Source organism: Schistocerca cancellata, chromosome 8 (assembly GCF_023864275.1).
Source record: "Schistocerca cancellata isolate TAMUIC-IGC-003103 chromosome 8, iqSchCanc2.1, whole genome shotgun sequence".
Lineage (NCBI taxonomy): Eukaryota > Metazoa > Arthropoda > Insecta > Orthoptera > Acrididae > Schistocerca > Schistocerca cancellata.
Window position 1 is genome coordinate 428,379,859 of NC_064633.1, and position 20,508 is coordinate 428,400,366.

The following is a 20,508-nucleotide window of genomic DNA, read 5'->3' on the forward strand; positions in this document are numbered from 1 at the left end:
CTCTGCATCTATATTAACAAAGAACTACTTATACCGTTAATTATAAAAATGTGTGGGTACAGTTTCACAAAAGTAAATGCTGCGTGTTACGAAATTATATTTTTAATTCACAATTGTGTTTATAGCATTGTATGGAATTAACAACAGCTGTACGGTATAGACTGTGAAGAGTAATCATCAGAAATAGTAACTGGTTACCAAAATAACACGATTAATTCTCGCGTAAGCTATTGTGGTTGTTAGATGTGTCACTTTAGTATAATATAGGTGCTGGATCTGATGATTAAACAGGTAAAGTATTGGCCGTTTCATTAAGTTTCGGATGTGCAGCCGCAAGATTTCTCCTCCTTCTTCTAATATTTCGGCGGAATAACGTTCAACCATCTTCAGAGTGCGCCGCAACACTGCCGCGTACAGGAGCGGTAGTGTTGCGGCTCACTCTGAAGATGGGTGAACGTTATTCCGCCGAAATATTAGAAGAAGGAGGAGAAATCTTGCAGCTTCACACCCGAAACTTAATGCAACAGTCTTTGCGCCGCCAAAAACCTGAAGATTCACAAATTGTTGGCTGTACATTGCGACCATGACTGTTGAGAACAAAAGAGTGTTCTCCAAAATAGATCGCTTGCTCCATTGAGATACTGCAAAATTTAACTGAATTTATATCTTTCGAGTACGAGAGTGTTTTAATCAGCGAGAGGCTGAATAAAAGTCGGGGGAAGAAGATAAGTGGAACCCGACAACGCAAATGCAGTAATGTTAACAATTGGAAATCCATTGTGATAGAACGATAATAACGGCTATGAAACATTAATACCGCTTGTGTATAATGATATAGTGTTGAGGGTCCCCTAGTTTGATAAGCAAAAGCCTGTGACAACAAGGTATAAGAGAAATAAACTTAGCACTACACATATATTGAACTATTTATTTACAGGAGCACATAATTTTATTGCATTCTCGTTTCTTGGTATTACCATGAACGGTTGTAACCTGCTGCACTTGTATCCTGATCTCTACCGATGTGTTCAGGTGACGATGTACCACTGCGACCTACCGCAAGCTTTGCAGTACATCGGCGGCTGGCCAAACCCACTGATTGCAGACTATTTCGTCGAATACGCTAGGATACTTTTCGCGAATTTTGGTGACAGGGTGAGTATTAGTTCTACAAATTCACACTGTATTACCATTACAGAGTTTAAGAACGAAGAGAGTTTTACAGCATTACGGTCTTCACGTATCAAGTACTTCCTAGTTTTTTGACTACTACAGTCATAGAAAATGAAACACATAAGAGGGTACAAAGATAACTATCCTATAATTCACACAGTGTATTATAGGATCTTTAAATCTCTGTTAATACGAGCATTTGAATCACTGTTGTCCTCGATAGAGAAAAATTTCCGCACATGGCCTTCACAGCCTGATTCTTTCTTGCTTGTAAAATAATTTTGGATTTTGATATTTTCAGTACAGAATGGACGTTAAAGGCCGACTTAATGCAACACTGTAATGACTCCGACAATAAGTAACTTAATTCAATGTGGTTAAATATAGAGAAATGATGTATACCTTGGAGAATTTAGTACTGGAGGAAAAGCCACGTGTGTGAAAACAGAGATGCGTAGAACGACTTTTATTTACTTTAAAGAAATTGGTGAAGACGGTAGAAGCAATGGTGTCAGTATGTTGGAAAGCAAGATGGAGCGAGGAGCGTCATAAAACAAAGCGAAACTATCAATAAGGGGGGAAATGCCTGGTAAAATACAGTGAATATTTCTTAAAAGTACAATAACAGACAGGACTGTATTCTTATTTCTCGGTTAGGTTGAAGTAATTGCACGTGTTTTGACACATTTTATGAAAATGCAATATAACGATTTATCAGACATATGCCTCTGAACTCAAACTAGAATTAGAAAATACATGTGTGGTTGTTTCTGTATCGAACATAACACTCTTCTCAATAACATAAGCGGTCAACGTTGCTGTACTGTATTGAATGAAGATACTTACTGAGCATGTAATTGGAAATTATCGCTGTGTTTTTTTTCATTTTATGGTGAACATAAGAACAGGAAGAAGTTTGGTTAAGGACGTTTCTGTATGTCTAGAATACAGGGAATCATGCTGTGATGTCAGAGTGATCAGACCTTCCTTCGTTCTGTAAAACAGACGCTATTAACTCTCAATCTAAATGAAAACTACATTCAGGATGTAGATAGGAACAGAAAGGAATTTCTACAGAGAGGGGTGCGTGATTTGAGAATGTGGTATATCGTGAGAAATTTATATTCTAAAAGCCGGAAGTAGTTCTGCGTACGGAGAAGACATCAAATGAAAAGAAAAGTACAACGCTACTGACACCATGTGATTGCTTAGGACTGCAGCCGTGATTAGGGGCCACTTTACAGTTGCTGAAGTGAGTAATAATATAGAGGATGTACGAGTTATTACTGCAGAGGTCGTTTTATCAATCAGTAATCGGTACAGAACATGATTCAAAGACCATTACTCGCATACAACTGGATTAAACAATTTCGCGACTTCTTTATGTCGGCACAGCTTAAAAAAAGCGTGGTAATATAGTTGACAGAAAGGTACCAACAGTGATAACGCTGGTGGTATTGGTTGTGACTCAGACGTAACATTTCAAAAACTAAGAGCAACGGACTGGTAACAGCAATTATGTTTTCACATTGTAATGCCTCGCATATTTCTTTACCAATATTTTGTGCTCTCTCATATCCATGGGGTTAGAATCATATCTAAATGTGAGATTAGCAGCCAGAGAAAATTCTGTTTTCTAAATTTAATGAGAGCTTTATCTTTGAAAACACTCTAGAATTTAATGACAACTGTGGAAGATTATACTCCGTAAGAAAAGTGCAGAAGACAGAAAAAATCAGGAGAGACTTGTCCAAGCGGAGCACGGTTCGTCAGGGGTTCCTTTATAAGCACGAAAGCCTCAGGGACATTTTCGTCCAACTACGTTTCAGAGGCTACGAGCGAGAAAATGTGTCCCAGTATGTGGTTCACTGTATTTTTCTAGAGGAGTGGATGGGAAGACGAAAGGTGAGTTTCTGAATAGTCTGCTGTCGCAAGTGACTGTCTGCCCAACATTTAATGAATGTTCAACAGAAGCATAGAGAGTAAGGCCAAAGAATTGCCACTGAAAGAACTAAATACCTAGGCCACATCCTTCAATCACCGTTGCTACCACAAAACTTATTACGTTTTTCAGATCATCGCCAGCATCATCTGCAAAATTCAAAAGGTCCTTTGATCACAAAACGTTTCCTTCGTTTTATGGCAGGTAACGATCATTAGGATTGTGTAGAAAATGACGAAGAGAATATGCAGATTCGTAGAAGAAATTAAAGCAGCTAGTATAATTATTAGGACTAGTAGGCTAGGACTTACTCCTACGACTGCGAAAGCAGTAAAACATTATCTATGTAATGAATCATACTGGCAAAACTGTTGTGACACCTACGTTAAAAAATTTAGAAAAACCCTCATCTCTAATAAAGGATACACTACGTTCGTAATAAATAATAATTACTACATTAGGTAGGATTTTTTTGAGGAAATGGCGTTCCTGAGGTAGCCTACTAAAAACTTTGCTCTGACTTATGGAAAACAACAGTTCTATATTTTCACCTAGAAACAGTGAGAGGAAGACACATAAAATTACGAACACAAGTATCCCCGAGCCTATGCTCCAAGTGAAAGTACGTAAGAATAGCAACCCCATTTGACCTGAAAGGAATATTTGCTTTGATCTATAGTCGCACTTTAATTTTGTCTACTGTCAACCGATTTCGGTACTACATACCATTATCAGACTATGCCCCAGTGTGCAGTCGTCAAACTCATTTGCCCAACAATGTGTGTTACATATATAGGGCATTTTTATGATACCCCCAGTTAGGGAAGACTGACGACTGCACCCGAGGTAAGATCTGATGAATTTACGTAGTACCGAAACCGTTTTCCAGTAGCCAAATAATAGTGCGACTTTAGAGTAGAGCAAATATTTTTTTCTGATTGAGTTGGTCGTTGTTCCAATGTACAGTGTGTCAGAAATATGTAGCATGCTATTCATTGGATTCACTGTGACCTAAAAGACATGCCCTTGATATGAACTCAATAAGATACAAAATGCAAAATTAAAAGCAACGTACTTGTTTCGTATTTCGGAGTTAGGAATACCCGTGAACTGACGAATTTCATTAATAACGTAACTGTCCCTGATGGTGCAACGTTAGCATCGCTAAATACACTAATATTTATACTAAGGTCTCTATTACAAAGTGTAATTTACTGACTCACAAGATAATTAGTAAAGTGGAAACCATTGCATTTGTTGTTTTCCAGAAATTCTTCAGATTTATTCACAAAATAAATTTCAGATGAGAATGTCTTGCAATGGACCATTGCATTTGTTGTTTTCCAGAAATTCTTCAGATTTATTCACAAAATAAATTTCAGATGAGAATGTCTTGCAATGGGCAATAGCATAGCTCACAAACTGGTAGATATTTTTGTTCGTGAAACAGAAATAATTATTTTTAGTAAAATAAAAGAGATGAAAGGCCAAACAAATTACTACAAAATCATGTAGCTAATATCTTACTAATGCTAAAAAGCAATGTAAACGGCACTGATGCCTTTGCACAACGACTCTGTATCAGTGCACCCCAAAAGTAATTTTCCTACCGAAATGGAGAAAAATAATTCTATTAACTTACATCCATTTGACAACCCTTAAAACTGAAAATAAACGTGTAATCGGCATTTATAATGAACTTAGGTACAAGAAAAATATTATTCATGCCAAATGCTTTCAACTAATGAGGCGTAAAAGAGCTGTCTTCGAACCCAAAATCTGCCAGAGAATTCGCTCGCTACTAGGTAACCAGTTACTACATAAATCATTTGACGTATTAAACCAGATACCCCTATGGAAACTACACACAGATAATTACTTTGTGCAACTGCAAAACAGGAATAGAAAAAAATAAGAGTACAAGTGTGAAGGAACGCAGCTCAAGGCAAAAAGTAGTAAGAGCTTTATCTGGGTCGCTGATTATGACAAAATGTCGCAGCACACAGACAAACAATATAAGACCGCAAATGTTTAATGCTGCTTTCAGATGAATAAGACTCTGTACGCTGGGGACCAAGAATAGGAAACATTCCTACCTCCAAACTTTTAAAAGTGGAACAAGACAAATAAAACAAATTACAATGGAATGAAAACACTTAGCTGCTTACAGGCGTTAACGTACTTCAACAGGGATAGATAAAAATGTGTGACCCAACCGGGACTCGAACCCGTGATCTTCTCCTTTCATGGTAAACGCTCTAGCCATCTGAGCCACCGAAGACACAAAACATACTGCGACTGCAGGGATTTATCTGTGGCACGCCCCCGGCGAAACCCACATTCTCAACGTACTGTCCCGCACTACATTCGTCGTGGCCCCGTCCATTATAGTCATTACTCGCGGCGCGCTGCCAATTCCCGTAAGAGTTCGGGCACTGTTTGTGCACCCGCACAAAAGAAGAAGATGGTCAACTGGCTGGTGAGCCTTAACTATATATATATATATATATATATATATATATATATATATATATATATATATATATATATATATATATAGTTGAGGCTGTTCTTTCGGACAGAATATAAATAAAAGAAAACTCCAAAATTAGCCTTGCACAAAGTTTATTCCAATAAATGAGATAAAGTTTACATTGGAGATATGGGCAGAATTTGTAATACTATATCAGTGAACTTTAGTATACTAGATTAGAATTAATAGTGCCGAGGCAAGTACTAGGGATCATAGCACGATCCCTTTGGTTGTCATTGGCGGCACCCTTACTGCACAGCGGTATGGTGACGATATTCTGTGCCTCGATTTTTTGTGCTTCACGGCAAGTCATCATGGGCTTACATACCAACAAAATATTTCCCGCTCGTTCACGGTGAGTTTCTATTGCTTTTCTTCGTGCCTGGAAAACCATACTTTAGCCAGCAAGCTCACCGGACTCTCTCCAACTCCGAACGTTTGGAACACTATGGGCAGGGCTCTCCAACCAGGATTTTGAGGATCTATCGCGCTAATTGGACAGAATTTGGCATCACATCCCTGAGGAGAACATCCAACAACTCTCTCAATCAATGGCAAGCTGAGTACACGCCTGCATAAGAGCCAGAGGTGGACTAGCACGTTACTGAATTGCTCAATTTCTGAATCGCTTTCTCTTGAACCAGTTATCCAGTTTTTCTCAAACTGTTATCATTTGCTTGTCTGTACATCCTATCTACCGATTTCCGTCGCATTCTGATAATTCTTTCGTGGGGCGTCGCTGTTTCGTTTGTCTTAGAGTGTATTATTAACTCAAGGTTTAGTCGCTTATGGAGAATTCTAATACTCTTTTTCTAGTACCTTCCGCCGCGGAAGTCGAACACGTGCCAGAAAAAATGGACGTGGTCAGCCCATAGAGGGTTCCGCCTCCGCGGCGGCTATTCCGCGCAGCCGCTCTCGGGCAGCGAGGGCGCCACCGCTACGCCACGTGCAGACAGCGGCCAATAGCCGCTCCCTCCGGTCTCGTATATAGGGACCCGCTCTGCCCTAGTCCAGTTAGTCTGGTACTCGCTCTGGATTTCGTTTCTATCTCGGCGGTTGTGCGTTCTGGTCGTTGCTCGTTGTTGACATTTGCCTGGCTCTGGTTCCGAGTGGCTTTACTTTTGGTGTTGTGGTATCCACAAGCCTCCATTGTTTATCTCTTCCTTGTTGTGTCGGTCACAGTCGGTCGTTGTCGGTTGTCGGTTGTCGTTGGTCTGTCGTCCGACTCATCCTTGTGTTTACCCGGTGGTGCGTGCTCCACCGCCGGTGGCTTCCCCGCCTGGCGGCTCCGATCCGCAGCCCAAGGCGTTCCTGCAGTTGGTTTTGGTTACTACACTTTTCATGGTGTTTGTTGAACGTAATTCTGTACTGTGTGTCAGAGAGAGACACTTGGCACCCAAGCCTGTTCAGTTGTTGTTGCTGTAACTGTGAGCACAGTATGAAGACGCTGACCCTACACTACTGTATATTTGCGTTTATAACAGGATTATTAGAATTTTATGTCTTTTAAAGGTGCCAAGCTTCTCTTTTTGTATCCTGCTTACAGGTTTAGGGAGATTGGTGTGTTTCTATTTAGCTGCTTCTCAGATCACGTACGTAGGTGCAACAAACAACATTGTTGTATGCTATCATAATGCTCTCACTGAGAAATTTGCATCTTCTGTTTTCTCATTTCTAGACACATCTGACGACCACATACATCGAAATCGATCATAAAATAAGGATAATTTTTTCCAGTGGGAATCTGTTTCGAATTCTATTAATATTAAACATTGGGTAGCTGTGTATTTCTATGTCAGTAAACATAGTCATCGCTTAACAATATTATCATCAGCTATTTGTCTTACACTCTTGAATAAATGTCTCTCTAGACTTTTCCATGCACCGTAATCTTCAGCTATTAGCACCTATGCAGCTCCCAATTTTCTAACGTCTTCTGTCAAACCTCCATTATTTAATCGTTACAGTGTTTCCTCGTCGCTAACTAAGAATTTTCTAAGTCCATCTTGCACCTATTGCCCAGACAAATGTTCTGCCCATCAAGAATGTACTTTCATTGTAGTCTGTTCACTTCCCTAATCCATTAGCTTGTTTTACTGTTCCTCTCTGTAATTCCAAACCTTCATATCTCAGTTCCTCACTGCTCTTTAAATATTTTTCATTTTAAATCTAACTCACTACCACGTAATAAAACTACTTAAACATGTCGATAGTAAGTTGCTCTATCCAGACACATTAAAATTTAGTTTTGGACGCATTATCCAAAAGTATTGTGGGATGTCTTGTGCTGTTACCATAAATCTGGATGCCACAGTCCGATCTCTGGTGACCTGCAGAGAAAGGAAGCACCCTAAACATCAAGCAAAATAATTTAATGTAAATGATAGTGTTGCGCATACGGAAACGTCTTATTGAAATAATAATTAAAATGAGTGGCCCAATCAAAAGTGAAAATATCGGAACCTCACCACACTCATAGATATATTAATGAGAGGATGGATCATTTACCTATAACAGAAAAAAGGGGTCGCTATAATAATCACGTTTATTATCATAAACATCAACGCATGAGTTCGCCACAGATACAACTGAATGAACTTTAATAGCTGGACAAGGGATTATAATAGTAAAATTTAACCTTGGCACAACTGAGTGGACATGATAGTTTTGAGAATATTTCGCAGATATGACAGGTGACTATAAGAGTACTTAGTTCATTAGAGAAAGAAAGTTGAAAAATGGAAACGAATACCAGAAAAATCGCCAAAGTTCGTAATGAAAGCAACTAGTTAGCTCCAAAATCTTACAACTGTACCAATGGCTCCTGAAGGGCGGGAATGGATTTTTGTTTCTATCGCGTCGTTGCTTGCAATGTTTGCCGATATAACCTGACTCACGTAACTTGAAAGCGGTAAGCAGCGGCCGTAGTCGTTGGACACTCTTGAGTTCTACGCGGTCTCTGCAGTCAGTGCTGAAGTGGAGATATACATTGTGCCACAACAAGGCTCAACTCATCAGTCGCCTGACAACTAAGTCGTTGTTCCACGCTCTACCAGCGGCAAGTGTTCAAATCTACTATAAGCGTGTGTTCTCCATCTTAATGCTCTCCGACTTGGCAGTTTCTGTCAGAGCAGGAATCTTGCTGATTGATAGAGGCAGACATTACGAATATCATCCTGTAACACTTGAGTAATAAGGTTAAACAAACACCTACTCTCTCTGATTTCGTTTTTAACAACGAAAAGTGTTGTGGTGAGAGTATGAAGCCAAAAGACATTTCACATTACATTATATGATTCTCGACACTGAGAGATAAGAGAGCTCCCACGTATACAGGCATGAAAATTTGCGTACTGTGCTGAAATTAACGCTTTAAACCCATGGTAAAGCTTATTTTAGAAATTTAAACAGACCATTCTGTAGCGTGGCCTCTGAGGCAACGGCGGTTCTCACGCTGCGCTCTGGGAAACGACTCTTTTCCTAGTTTTTTTATCTTTCTAAATGGATTCTTCGAACAATGCTGTGTTTATCTATGGAGCACAGCTGCCTTCACTGCCCAGAGTACATGGGATGGGGTAACATGATTGTTGTGTTGGCAACCTGAGGCAGAAGCTCAACCATAAGCTAAAAAATTGACGACCCTGCTAGTCTCCTTATCTTTTGCCAGCAAGCTCGTGGGCTCCCAGTTCTGCGCCGTGTTCATCGTAATAAAAGAAGAAGTGAAAGGAAAGAAGTAAACAGGACAGTCAGTGGTGTTAATCTACGTGGCCTGCAGGTGGCTCCTGTTGGGAATCGTGGCAGATGGATGGTATGCAAGGAGGCACTCTCCCAGTTCGCAACTTGCCGGTTCCTCAGGGAAGAGGAGGTGGGTGTAATCTGTGTACGCCGGTGGGCGCAGGAAGAGAAGAGTGACTCAGCCGTTTATTTATTTCTGCAAATACATCTCACCTTTAGCGATGACACTGCTTGTCCGGGTCCGCCGCTAGCGCCCAGTAGCTACTCAGGAAGTGGATGCTGCGTCTCCGCCCTCCGCACTCGAAGAAGGTGGCGCGTGTGTATGTGGCTTACACACGGTAGCCTAGGAGGTCCTCGATCTCATCCAGTAACTGTGGTTCATCTCTGCTCTATGAACCGCAATAATGGTTGTCGTGTGGTCAAAAAGTGCGCCGACCTTGGCCTGCCGTGCAGGTAGGCCCCATGGCTCCACTGAAATGTCAGGAACACTGGTGTCCTGGTCCAAGGCCCCCAGGCTTTCCAGTCTGCGTTGGAAGCTGTCAACAGCGCCGAACTCGTGACTGGTGCTTACGGAGAAGAAGACATCTCTTCGGTGGCTGTTGCCAGTGTTGAGTACAAGCATGAAATCTATAACCGGCTTATACCCAGCGATAATACCGTGTCAGGGAATCGAGTGCACGCATCTTGTACCCCATCGATCCTTCTGACCTACTACTCCCTTGTGAACTCCAATTCTGGGGTATTTATGGTGTGAAATATCGGCTGGTGTTGACCCAAAGTCACTTGTAATGACTGCTTTGGCTTCCATAATCCGAATGCGTCTGCGATTCATATCGCGCCCTATTTGCTTAACACGTTTGTTACACCAACAGACTGGTCGTAACAATATTCAGTACATCTTCTTGCGTTATCGACTCGGCTTCTTACTTCATGTAACAAGGCGATGTGATACTTCTCAGTCGTATTGCTTTACTAAGCTTCTGCTGATGCTAGCTACCCAGTTCGTGCAAACAGGTGATGTCCTGCTTTCCGCCTCACCTGCTAATGTGATGAAACGCTGTCGTTTCGTGTCGCGCTTGTTGACACTCCCGCAAGGAACACAAAGTGAACGAGGTCTCGCAATTATGAAATACTGCGGCCAGCTGCCTGATACAGTGTTGATACGTAACACCTCTCTGGAGCTCCATGTTTAGAAGAGACTGTGGTCTGTTGCAGGTGAAGTGGTGGATCACGTTCAACGAGCCATCAGTGTTCACCAGCGGCTACTCGAGCGTGGGCTGGCAGGCGCCCTCTCAGAATGCCCCGGGCATCGGCAACTACCTGGCGGCGCACACACTCATCCGCGCCCACGGGAAAGTCTACCGCCTGTACGACCAGCAGTTCCGCGCCACGCAGAATGGTAAGCGTTTCACTAGGATGATGATGATGATGATGTTTGGTTTGTGGGGCGCTCAACTGCGTGGTTATCAGCGCCCGTACAATTATCCAATCTTTGCTCAGTCCAATTTCGCCACTTTCCTGGATGATGATGAAATGATGAGGACAACACAAACACCCAGTCATCTCGAGGCAGGTGAAAATCCCTGACCCCGCCGGGTTTCACTAGGAGACACATCGGCTAAGGCAACTGTCACGTGACGTTACAGAGCAGCTGAATTTGGACATTGTTGACAGAACATTCCACTAAGACTCATAAGAATGGAGTACATGTCTACGAAACTACTATCACTTAAATTAAAATGGACAAGTTCATTTACTCATTTATGTATTCGAACCAGCTAGCCTGTAAATGGCTCTCATGCAAAACCATGCCTCGTTTAAGAGGAGATTAAAATGTATGTGTTATCGTAACACTATTTTCCTCTTGGAACAGCCGAGCTTTCTTTACTTGCACAAAAAGAAAGTGAATCTTTATCTCACAATGCCACCCTCGTCCCAGCTCTCCTCATCCCTAACTATTTTTCACTTATCTGCTACATTTACCTTCATTATATTCCAGCTTTTATCTTGACCAGTTCGCGTCATCTCTCTGATCAAATCTGCTCTGCTGCTATGCATTTCTCTTGGTATGTCGTTGTTCTCAGTATACAACTACCTAATAAGAACACTGTTTGGAGCAATGATAATAAGAATGATATCATTGTAATAACATATAGATTTACTACTACAACCACTAGTATCACCACTGTTGTTCTTATGTGCATAGTAGTTTTAACTCTCAATGACGTGTGTACACATGCAAGAGAGTGCCTGATGATCTTAATACTGCTACATAAAATGAATGATTCACTCTTTGTCCTGTTTGCGAATAAATACACTAGACCTACTTTTCAGTCTGATATTGTGCACACAGTTACACACTTCTGTTAAACGCTAAGGAGAGAACGAAAAGATGGAAAGAGTGCACTGAGGGACTGTACAGGCGAAAGAACTCTCTGTTGATGCGACAGAAAAAGAAATGGGTGTTGATGAAGAAAACACATAGCATCGAGCATTAGGGTTTGTTAGCCTTTTAAGACTTGCGAAAATAAGGCAGAAGGATTAACCCTCTAGAATTAGAAAAACCCTGAAGGAACTTGACAACGTATGTGTGTAGAATCTGTGATTCTAGAAACGTACCATACTATTTTCGGAACGACATCATCAACATTATATTGACCACATCAAAGGCAAAGGAATGTAAGAAATTATACAATCACCTTAAAAGAATCCATAATTGCTAACAATAATAAAATACGAGAATAGAAAATACAACTGTGGATCTGGTAGGGCCGGCCGAAGTGGCCGTGCGGTTCTGGCGCTGCAATCTGGAACCGCGAGACCGCTACGGTCGCAGGTTCGAATCCTGCCTCGGGCATGGATGTGTGTAATGTCCTTAGGTTAGTTAGGTTTAACTAGTTCTAAGTTCTAGGGGACTAATGACCTCAGAAGTTGAGTCTCATAGTGCTCACAGCCATTTGAACCATTTTTTGATCTGGTAGACCACTCTGGCTTCAGGAAATGTAAAGGCACCACAGACGTAATTTTAACGCACGCCGTAATCGAGGTGAGACGTAAGTGATATGAAGAGACTTTCGTAAGGCAATGGAACTAAAATAGCGCACAATGACAGAAAAACACAAAAAATAGTTTCAAGCTATAGGGAAGGACAGGTATTGCTTAATATTCCCAAAACCCAAGAGTGAACAGAGTTACTGGACGACCAAGGCTTGAAACTTGTCTAACACCTATAGTTTTTCCCACCTACCATTCAGTTTATGTACCGAAGGAGTAATAATGAAATTACAAGAGAGGATCAGAAATATGATTAACATTCATAATGAAATGATAAGTTTTGTTGTTGACATCGCTATCCTCAGTGAACATTAAGATTGGTTATATTACTTGTTGAATTAAAGGAACAGCCTAACAAATACAGAATACGGATTGAGAGTAAACCACAGAAAGGCAAATGTAAAAGGTGCAGGAGATGTCAGGTAAGCGACGATACTAATATTAAACTTTGAGACAGCATAGTAGCCTAATATAAGAAATTCTGCTAGCTTGGAAGCAAAATAACGCGTAACAGACGAGCCATGGAGGACAAGAGAAGCAGATTAGTAGAGACAAATACAGCATTTCCTGCCAAAAAAATTTACTGGTACCTGAGCTGTGTGACTGCTCAAGTTACGTGCTAGAGATACCAAAATTACAATTTAACCACAGCTACTCATAGGAGATAGGAAGTTAGGGGTCTTTGCTGATGGGCAAACTTGTGGTTGGTACATAATTTTAATGTCGGCTAAAGAAAAAATTTCATTGTTTCTGAATTACAGAATCAGAATAACAATATAAAAATTTAATTCGGACCTTTGTTCTCTTAAGAAAATATCAAGTCTTTAAATTTCGGTCGCTTGTCCTTCACCAAACTTAGAAAAAGTATCTGATTGGATAATTAGATGTGATTGCAAAAGCATCACAGACAGTCACCACCCTAAGCACACTGTGAAGTTCATTGCTAGTGTAACCAAAATTTACACAACACTAATGATATAAAAAGATCTCCTGCGTTCCGGCGGACAGGCCGGATATTTAACTAAAGGATGGGAGCACGGCTTATAGGCGGTGGTACTCGGAACAAACGAGTAGAAAGCAACCGCCGAGCAATTTCGAAGATGATCAAGTTGCAAGCCAGGGCAGAAAACACACCGAACACACACACGATCTCAGCCTGCCCGCCAAGGCGACAAACACCGTCTGCCCACATACCAGGCCGTTTCTGCAAAAGCAAATAATTCACGCTGCAGAAAAATTCAACTCGTGATTCACCTTTTTCAAGACCATGCAAGGATTACTAACTACGTGACTATCTGTAACATAACAACAAAAAACCGAACTGAGACATTTACCGAATAAAAGAACAATTAAAATTACACTGACCTAACAAATCGCTGTCCTTCATATTAAAAGAGAGTGTAAAACCGAAACTGGGCGAAGAGCACACTCATTAACATACTGCATGAAATTAACACTGCAAGAAACGTTTACAACAAGAAGTAACACACTACTCCCTTTTACATTTTCCGAAATAATTAGACTCCGTTCCGCGGAAACAACACTTGGAAGCCTTAGGCTTCTTAAGTTCAGTATAACAATCTCTTATTCAGAAGCATCCTTAACTGATCTCCGGCAGATACAACATGCCACCACCTGTTTCACAAATCTTCAGTGGTTAACAGCAGCATACGAATCATACGTAGCTTAATGCTTCCAGTTACGCGAAGAAAAAGACGTCCAGCGTGGTGAGGCGGACCCGCCACCCTTTTCGCACGCAAACGCGTCGACTAGTCAGCACCGTACATCCAGTGCGCGGCAAAACGGCAAGGACGGCGAGAACGGCGAGGTCCAGGCAAAGAGCCACGGAAACGTTGAGGAATCGACGCAAGCCCTGTCACCACAAAAATAGACACACACGCAATAACAACACCGGGAAAACACAACAACGACCAGGTCCACCAAGACAGAGGAAGCTCTAGGGAACCCCACACTCACTCCACCCTCTCGGATCCACTGTTAGGAGAGAGAGCTCGGCCACACGCCAAGCCGGAAAACCAAAGGCGGAACTGTCAGAGATACCTGACCAGACGAGAGCCGATATCAGCGACGCTAGTGGAGCATAACTAGAGCCAGTCGCCACGGCTCAGAATCAACCATAAGCCTCATTTCTAGCACGGCTTTTAATGTAGTGAATCATGGTCGATGGGGAAACCGGGAAGGAAGAGAATTGAAGCATGTGAGATGTGTGGTGTGAGATGTGGTGTGCCAGAAACGTGTTGAAAATTTAGTAAACTGGTAAGGGGAAAACATGTAATTCCTCCGTAGAATCGGTGAGGAAAGAAATATGTGAACAACAGTGACTGGAAGACCGGACAGGGCGATAAGGCATGTTTTGAGACATCAGTGAATAACGTACATGGGGCCAGATGGAAGCTTGAATGGTGAACACTATAGGGAAAGACAGACATAGCATTATATCTGAAATGAATAAGGACACCGAGTGCAAATATCATTAAATGAAGAAGTTGGGATAGTTCTGAAAACTGTTAAAGTACAAGAAACACGCGCAGGAAAGGTGGAGACCACTGAAAATATCTAGGCTGACAAGGTGAACATGACTGTCTACGGAACAAAATAAAACTGAGTTCTTTACGTGGAGTAACAGTTACGTTAACTTTATGATAACCAGCATTAAGTAATCAGTATCAGAGCAATATATTCTATTCCTCTAATGAAAATCAGTCCTGACGTGATACTTAAGTTACTGTAGGTATCTTCAGACGGTTGTACTGGTTTTGGAAATTTCTTCCACATGAAATCCTTCTGATAACTGATCAACGACTATGTATCGGGCATTGATGTCGACAGCTTGGGAAATAAATCGTGAAATATTAATCAGAATACATGGAAATAACGTTTCTATTTCCATGAAGAACCCCATATTTGATTGCTGTAGTTTAGAGAGATCACTCAGAAAACCATATTTTTAGTTTTAATCTATTTAAATTTTTACCTGTGAAAAACGTCGCTAAATGATCAAATTTCAAGAGCTAATTGTACATGTTATACATCACTGTTTCACAGGGAGAGTGGGCATTACCCTCAGTACCGACTGGTACGAGCCGGCGGAAGACACGGAAGCTTGTGTGGAGGCGCAGAGGAGAATGTTCGAATTCCAGGTAGGGAGAAATAACTATATACAAAAGGGAATTGTCACGTGCTCAGAAATATTTAGATGTACCAACCAGATGTGAAGATGAACAGGGCAACAGCCATCTGAAATAGGAGAAAAGTCTGAAGTTGGAAATTTCGAGGAACTGCAGAGGTATTGAAATTAATACTTCTTTGAGAGCTAGATTGAAATAGGTATGAATTTCCTTCTGTGTTCCTCAAACGTATCACCTGTATGATCTGAATGAAATTACAGTGCTGGCAATATATCGGTGTGACTTTTATTAATCCGTGCTTTGTAAGTTAATGGGTGAACGTGTAGTACTGTCGTGTTGGATTCCTAAGTGTTACATGTTTTTAGCATCCGTATTTTTACAGGGGGCAAACTCTCTCCTTATCAAAACTGGACAGTATTGTGAAAAGGACAGATTGCCACTAACCTTCTAGAGCAGATCTTGTGTTACATACTGGCACGAGAAAAAGACAGTTCTGCATTTGAGCTTTCGACCAAAAGGCGCTGTTCTAAAGTAAGAAACACGTACACATGTACACAAACACAGCTCTCCCGCACATGACCACTATGTCTGTCCTTTTTCCCGAACATACAAGTAACTGGTTTAGTTGTAATAAAAGTAAATTTATGGCATACTTGTCAAAAATTAAAACTATTTGCTAAAAATATTGCTTGTGATTTTAGTTTCATATTGAAATTCAGCGTAACGTGCAGTCTGAAAACTATCGTCTGTGTTGTGCCATATTTTAACATCCCAATGCTCAGTAACGCTCTTGAAATACATCCTATAAATTTACGCTTCGTTTATCACATTTTAGACAGTCTTTCGTTTTGGTTTCGGCTGAAAACTATCACTAGCATTCTGATTAAATTTTGTCAATCCTAGACTTTTGTCAATTGACTTTTGTCAATCTCGTTCATGAGACCCATTAGCTACTTTAGAAATCATCGTTCATATGCGTTTCTTTCAAATACAATTCATACTTACTTATTCTACTTCACGTGCTCATTGTGCGTTGAATCTTACCTCTTCTGAATTCAGGAGCTTTCACGACGGTGCCCTTTGGTAAAACAAATTCATTATTCAGTCCAAGATTGTGCGGAGGAGCAGGTCATGTTGTGTTTATGTTTCCCATTAGCAAGAGTAATCCTTCAAGTATCCCCATTGATTTATGGTGTTGTTGCATTTGGAGACTCCTGTTGTTAGACGATTGATTGTTCTCCAGGGTAGGTATGGGAGCGTCTCAAGGAAGTTCCTATTTCAGCTCGTAAACAGGACTGACTCGTGTCCTCTGCCCTACATTTAGGCATTTGGTCGCAGGTGTAATTGTTAATGTGATAGTTCTCTTGAGCAAACATTTTCTCTACCTCAAGCGAGGAGTAACAACAGTGCTCAGTTTGTTCTTTGCACAGTATAACGGTGGCTTCTCGGAGGCTTTCGAGAATTTTACTTGTGTCTCTTCGTATGTTTTACCATGATCTGTAATGAGCATGTAGTCCACATAAACACAGAATTGTATGTCCTGTTATCGCGGTATCCTTGGTACAGGTTTTGTATAAGAAAGGGACCAATGTAGTTCCTTGAGGTAATACGCTTTATTTATTTCTCTTTCGGCTATTTTTCGGTTGCAGAATGAACCTTTCTTAGGGGATTTCTTTTACTAGGCAAGTGTGCCCATAGTCTATCGTTAATTTATTCAATTTTCTTAGTAATTTTTTGTGATCGAGTGAGTCATACGCCGCTGTTTATTTTTTCTTCTATTCCCTCATAAACGTTCGTTCAAAAATTTTATGCAAATGGCGCAGGTGAGACACCAGACGGAATAGCGAGGGATCTGCATGTTCCTTCCCAGGTTCAAACAAAACCACTACGTGATCATTCTTGCATACTCGCTGCATCCAGTAGTCTCAAAACCAGATAATGGATATTTTTAGTAACGACTCCTTAGTTGCCTGTCCAAAATGTTTCATCTAAACGTTATTCAGGCTTCCCTTTCCTGCATCCGATTTACTACTGCTATCAGTTCTGCTGCATTGAAGGTTGGATCTCCTCTCAGGTTGTGTGCTTTCCTTTTTCGTGCTGTTGATCGTGTTTTTATTTTACTTTTTATTTGCCCATTTATTAAGGGCTGGTGTGCTACTACGTTTGGTGTAGCATCCGCGAAATCAGATAATTGACGATATTATTTATTATTTTCCATCCACATCCGTTATATTGTTTCAGATCCGGATCCTTAACGCCTGCTTCATTCGAGTTTCTTTTGTCACTCAGCGATGCCATTAGTGCTTTGCTGGCATTTATGGGGACTTCAGTGAAGAGATATTTCCCGAAATTCTCACGGTAAACAATATGTAGTTATTTAGCTTGTGTCCGGCGCCACGTACGCGATATTCTCTTAGGTCTAGAGAAACCATATAGTTTTCCGGTATCGCTTCCAACTCCGTTATCTCTTGGACTAGTTCTAGGTCTACATCATTCCACATTTCGTTTCACTGAAAAATTTTCCAGAGTCACAGACCTTCTAAGTTTAGATGTAACTGGTTGATGTTAAGTTTTGGATGTGGGTTTATCTATGAGTCACATGACATGTTGGTAACGAGTTTCCATGATAAACAAATTGCCCGCATTCTATCCCCTATGCCGTTTACAGCTGTCAAAGGAGATTAGGGCCTTCTGTCCACGGTTCTAGTCCTTCACCGTTTTGGCTTAGGCAGTTGCTGCTATGGCAAAAATTGGTTGGTTTCAAAAATTTCAAAACTTTTTGGTGGTTAGTAGTACAATGTGACACTGTAGCACTCCTGTCCTAGTGAGGATTTCAGTATATTTGTTATTTGTCTTTCAGGAAGGCTTTGTGCGTAGGTTGGAACTTAAATAGTGGCAACACTGTTGTGGAGACACTATGCAATGGAATCTTCTATTGTCGCTGATAGCACACGTTGTTAACATACGTACCTTACCTCCGAGCAAATGGACTCTCCCGTCCCACGTCACCGGCGTGCGCACAGTCTACATCTACATCTACATCTACGTGATTACTCTGCTATTCGCAATAAAGTGCCTGGCAGAGGGTTCAGTGAACCACCTTCATGCTGTCTCTCAACCGTTCCAGTCTCGAACGGCATTCGGGAAAAACGAGCACTTATATTTTTCTGTGCGAACCGTGATTTCACTTATTTTATCATGATGATCATTTCTCCCTATGTAGTTGGGTGCCAACAGAATGTTTTCGCAATAGGATGAGAAAACTGGTGATTGAAATTTCGTGAGAAGATCCCGTCGCAACGAAAAACGCCTTTGTTTTAATGATTGCCACTCCAATTCACGTATCACGTCTGTGACACTATCGCCCCTATTTCGAGATAATACAAAACGAGCTGCCATTCATTGTACTTTCTCGATCTCATCCGTCAGTCCCAGCTGATGCGGATCCCACACCGCACAACAATACTCCAGAATGGGGCGGAAAAGCGTAGTGTAAGCAGTCTCTTTGGTAGACCTGTTCCACCTTCTAAGTGTACTGCCAATGAATCGCAGTCTTTGGTTTGCTCTACCCACAATATTATCTATGTGATCGTTCCAATTTAAGTCTTTTGTAATTGTAATCCATAAGTATTTAGTTGAATTTACAGTCTTAAGATTTGTGTGACTTGTCGCGTAATCGAAATTTAGCTGATTTCTTTTAGTACTCATGTGAATAAATTCACACTTTTCTTTATTCAGGGTCAATTGCCACTTTTCGCACACTACGGATTTCTTATCTAGATCATTTTGCAAATCATTTTGATCATCTGATGACTTTACAAGACGGTAAATAACAGCATAATCTGCAAACAATGTAAGACGGCTATTCAGATTGTCTCCGATGTCGTTAATATAGATCAGGAACAATAGAGGGCCTATAACACTTCCTTGGGGAACGCCCGATATTACTTCTGTTTTACTCTATGACTTTCAGTCTGTTACTACGACCATCGACCGTTCTGACGGGAAATCACGAATCCAGTCGCGTAACTAAGGCGATAACTCCGTAGTCACGAAGTTTGATTAGAAGACGCTTGTGAGGAACGGCGTCGAAAGCCTTCTGGATATCTAAAAATATGGAATCAATTTGACATAACCTTTCAATAGCACTTATTACTTCATGAGTATAAAGAGCTAGTTGTGTTTCACAAGAATGATATTTTCTGAATCCGTGCTGACTATATGTCAATAAATCGTTTTTTTCTAGGTACTTCATGATGTTCGAATACAGTATATGTTCTAAAATCCTACTGCAAATCGACGTTAGTAATACAGGCCTGTAATTCAGCAGATTACTCCTACTTCCCTTTTTGGGTATTGGTGTGACTTGAGCAATTTTCCAGTCTTTAGGTACGGATCTTTCGGTGAGCGAGGGGTTGTATATAATTGCTAAATATGGAGCAATTTTATCAGCATACTCTGAGAGGAACCTGACTGGTATACAATCTGGACCGGAGGCCTTGCCTTTATTAAGTGATTTAATCTGCTTTGCTACACCGAGGATATCTACTTCTATGTTTCTCATCTTGGCAGTTGTTCTTGATTGGAATTCAGGAATATTTACTTCGTCTTCTTTTACGAAGGAGTTTCTGAAAACTATGTTTGATAACTCTGCTTTAGTGGCACTGTCATCGGGACTTCGCCGTTGCTATCGCGCAGTGAAGATATTGATTGCGTCTTTCCACTATTGTGCTTTATGTATGACCATATCTCTTTGGGTTCTCTGCCAGATTTCGAGACAGAATTTCATTGTGGAAATTATTAAAAGCATCTCGCATTGATGTACGCGCTATATTTCGAACTTCTGTAAAACTTAGCCAATCTAGGGGATTTTGCGTTCTTTTAAATTTGGCATGCTTTTTTCGTTGCTTCTGCAACAACGG

At 40.9% G+C, this 20,508-nt stretch overlaps 1 protein-coding gene across 1 annotated transcript in view; it reads left to right on the forward strand.

The window, feature by feature from the left end:
* Positions 1–20,508, forward strand: part of LOC126094820 (myrosinase 1-like) — an 83,728-nt gene that overhangs the window by 32,542 nt on the left and 30,678 nt on the right. The window contains exons 4-6 of the mRNA XM_049909396.1: positions 1,033–1,155; positions 10,599–10,782; positions 15,504–15,598. Of these exons, the coding sequence (XP_049765353.1) occupies positions 1,033–1,155; positions 10,599–10,782; positions 15,504–15,598 (402 nt within the window). The remainder of the gene's footprint in view (positions 1–1,032; positions 1,156–10,598; positions 10,783–15,503; positions 15,599–20,508) is intronic.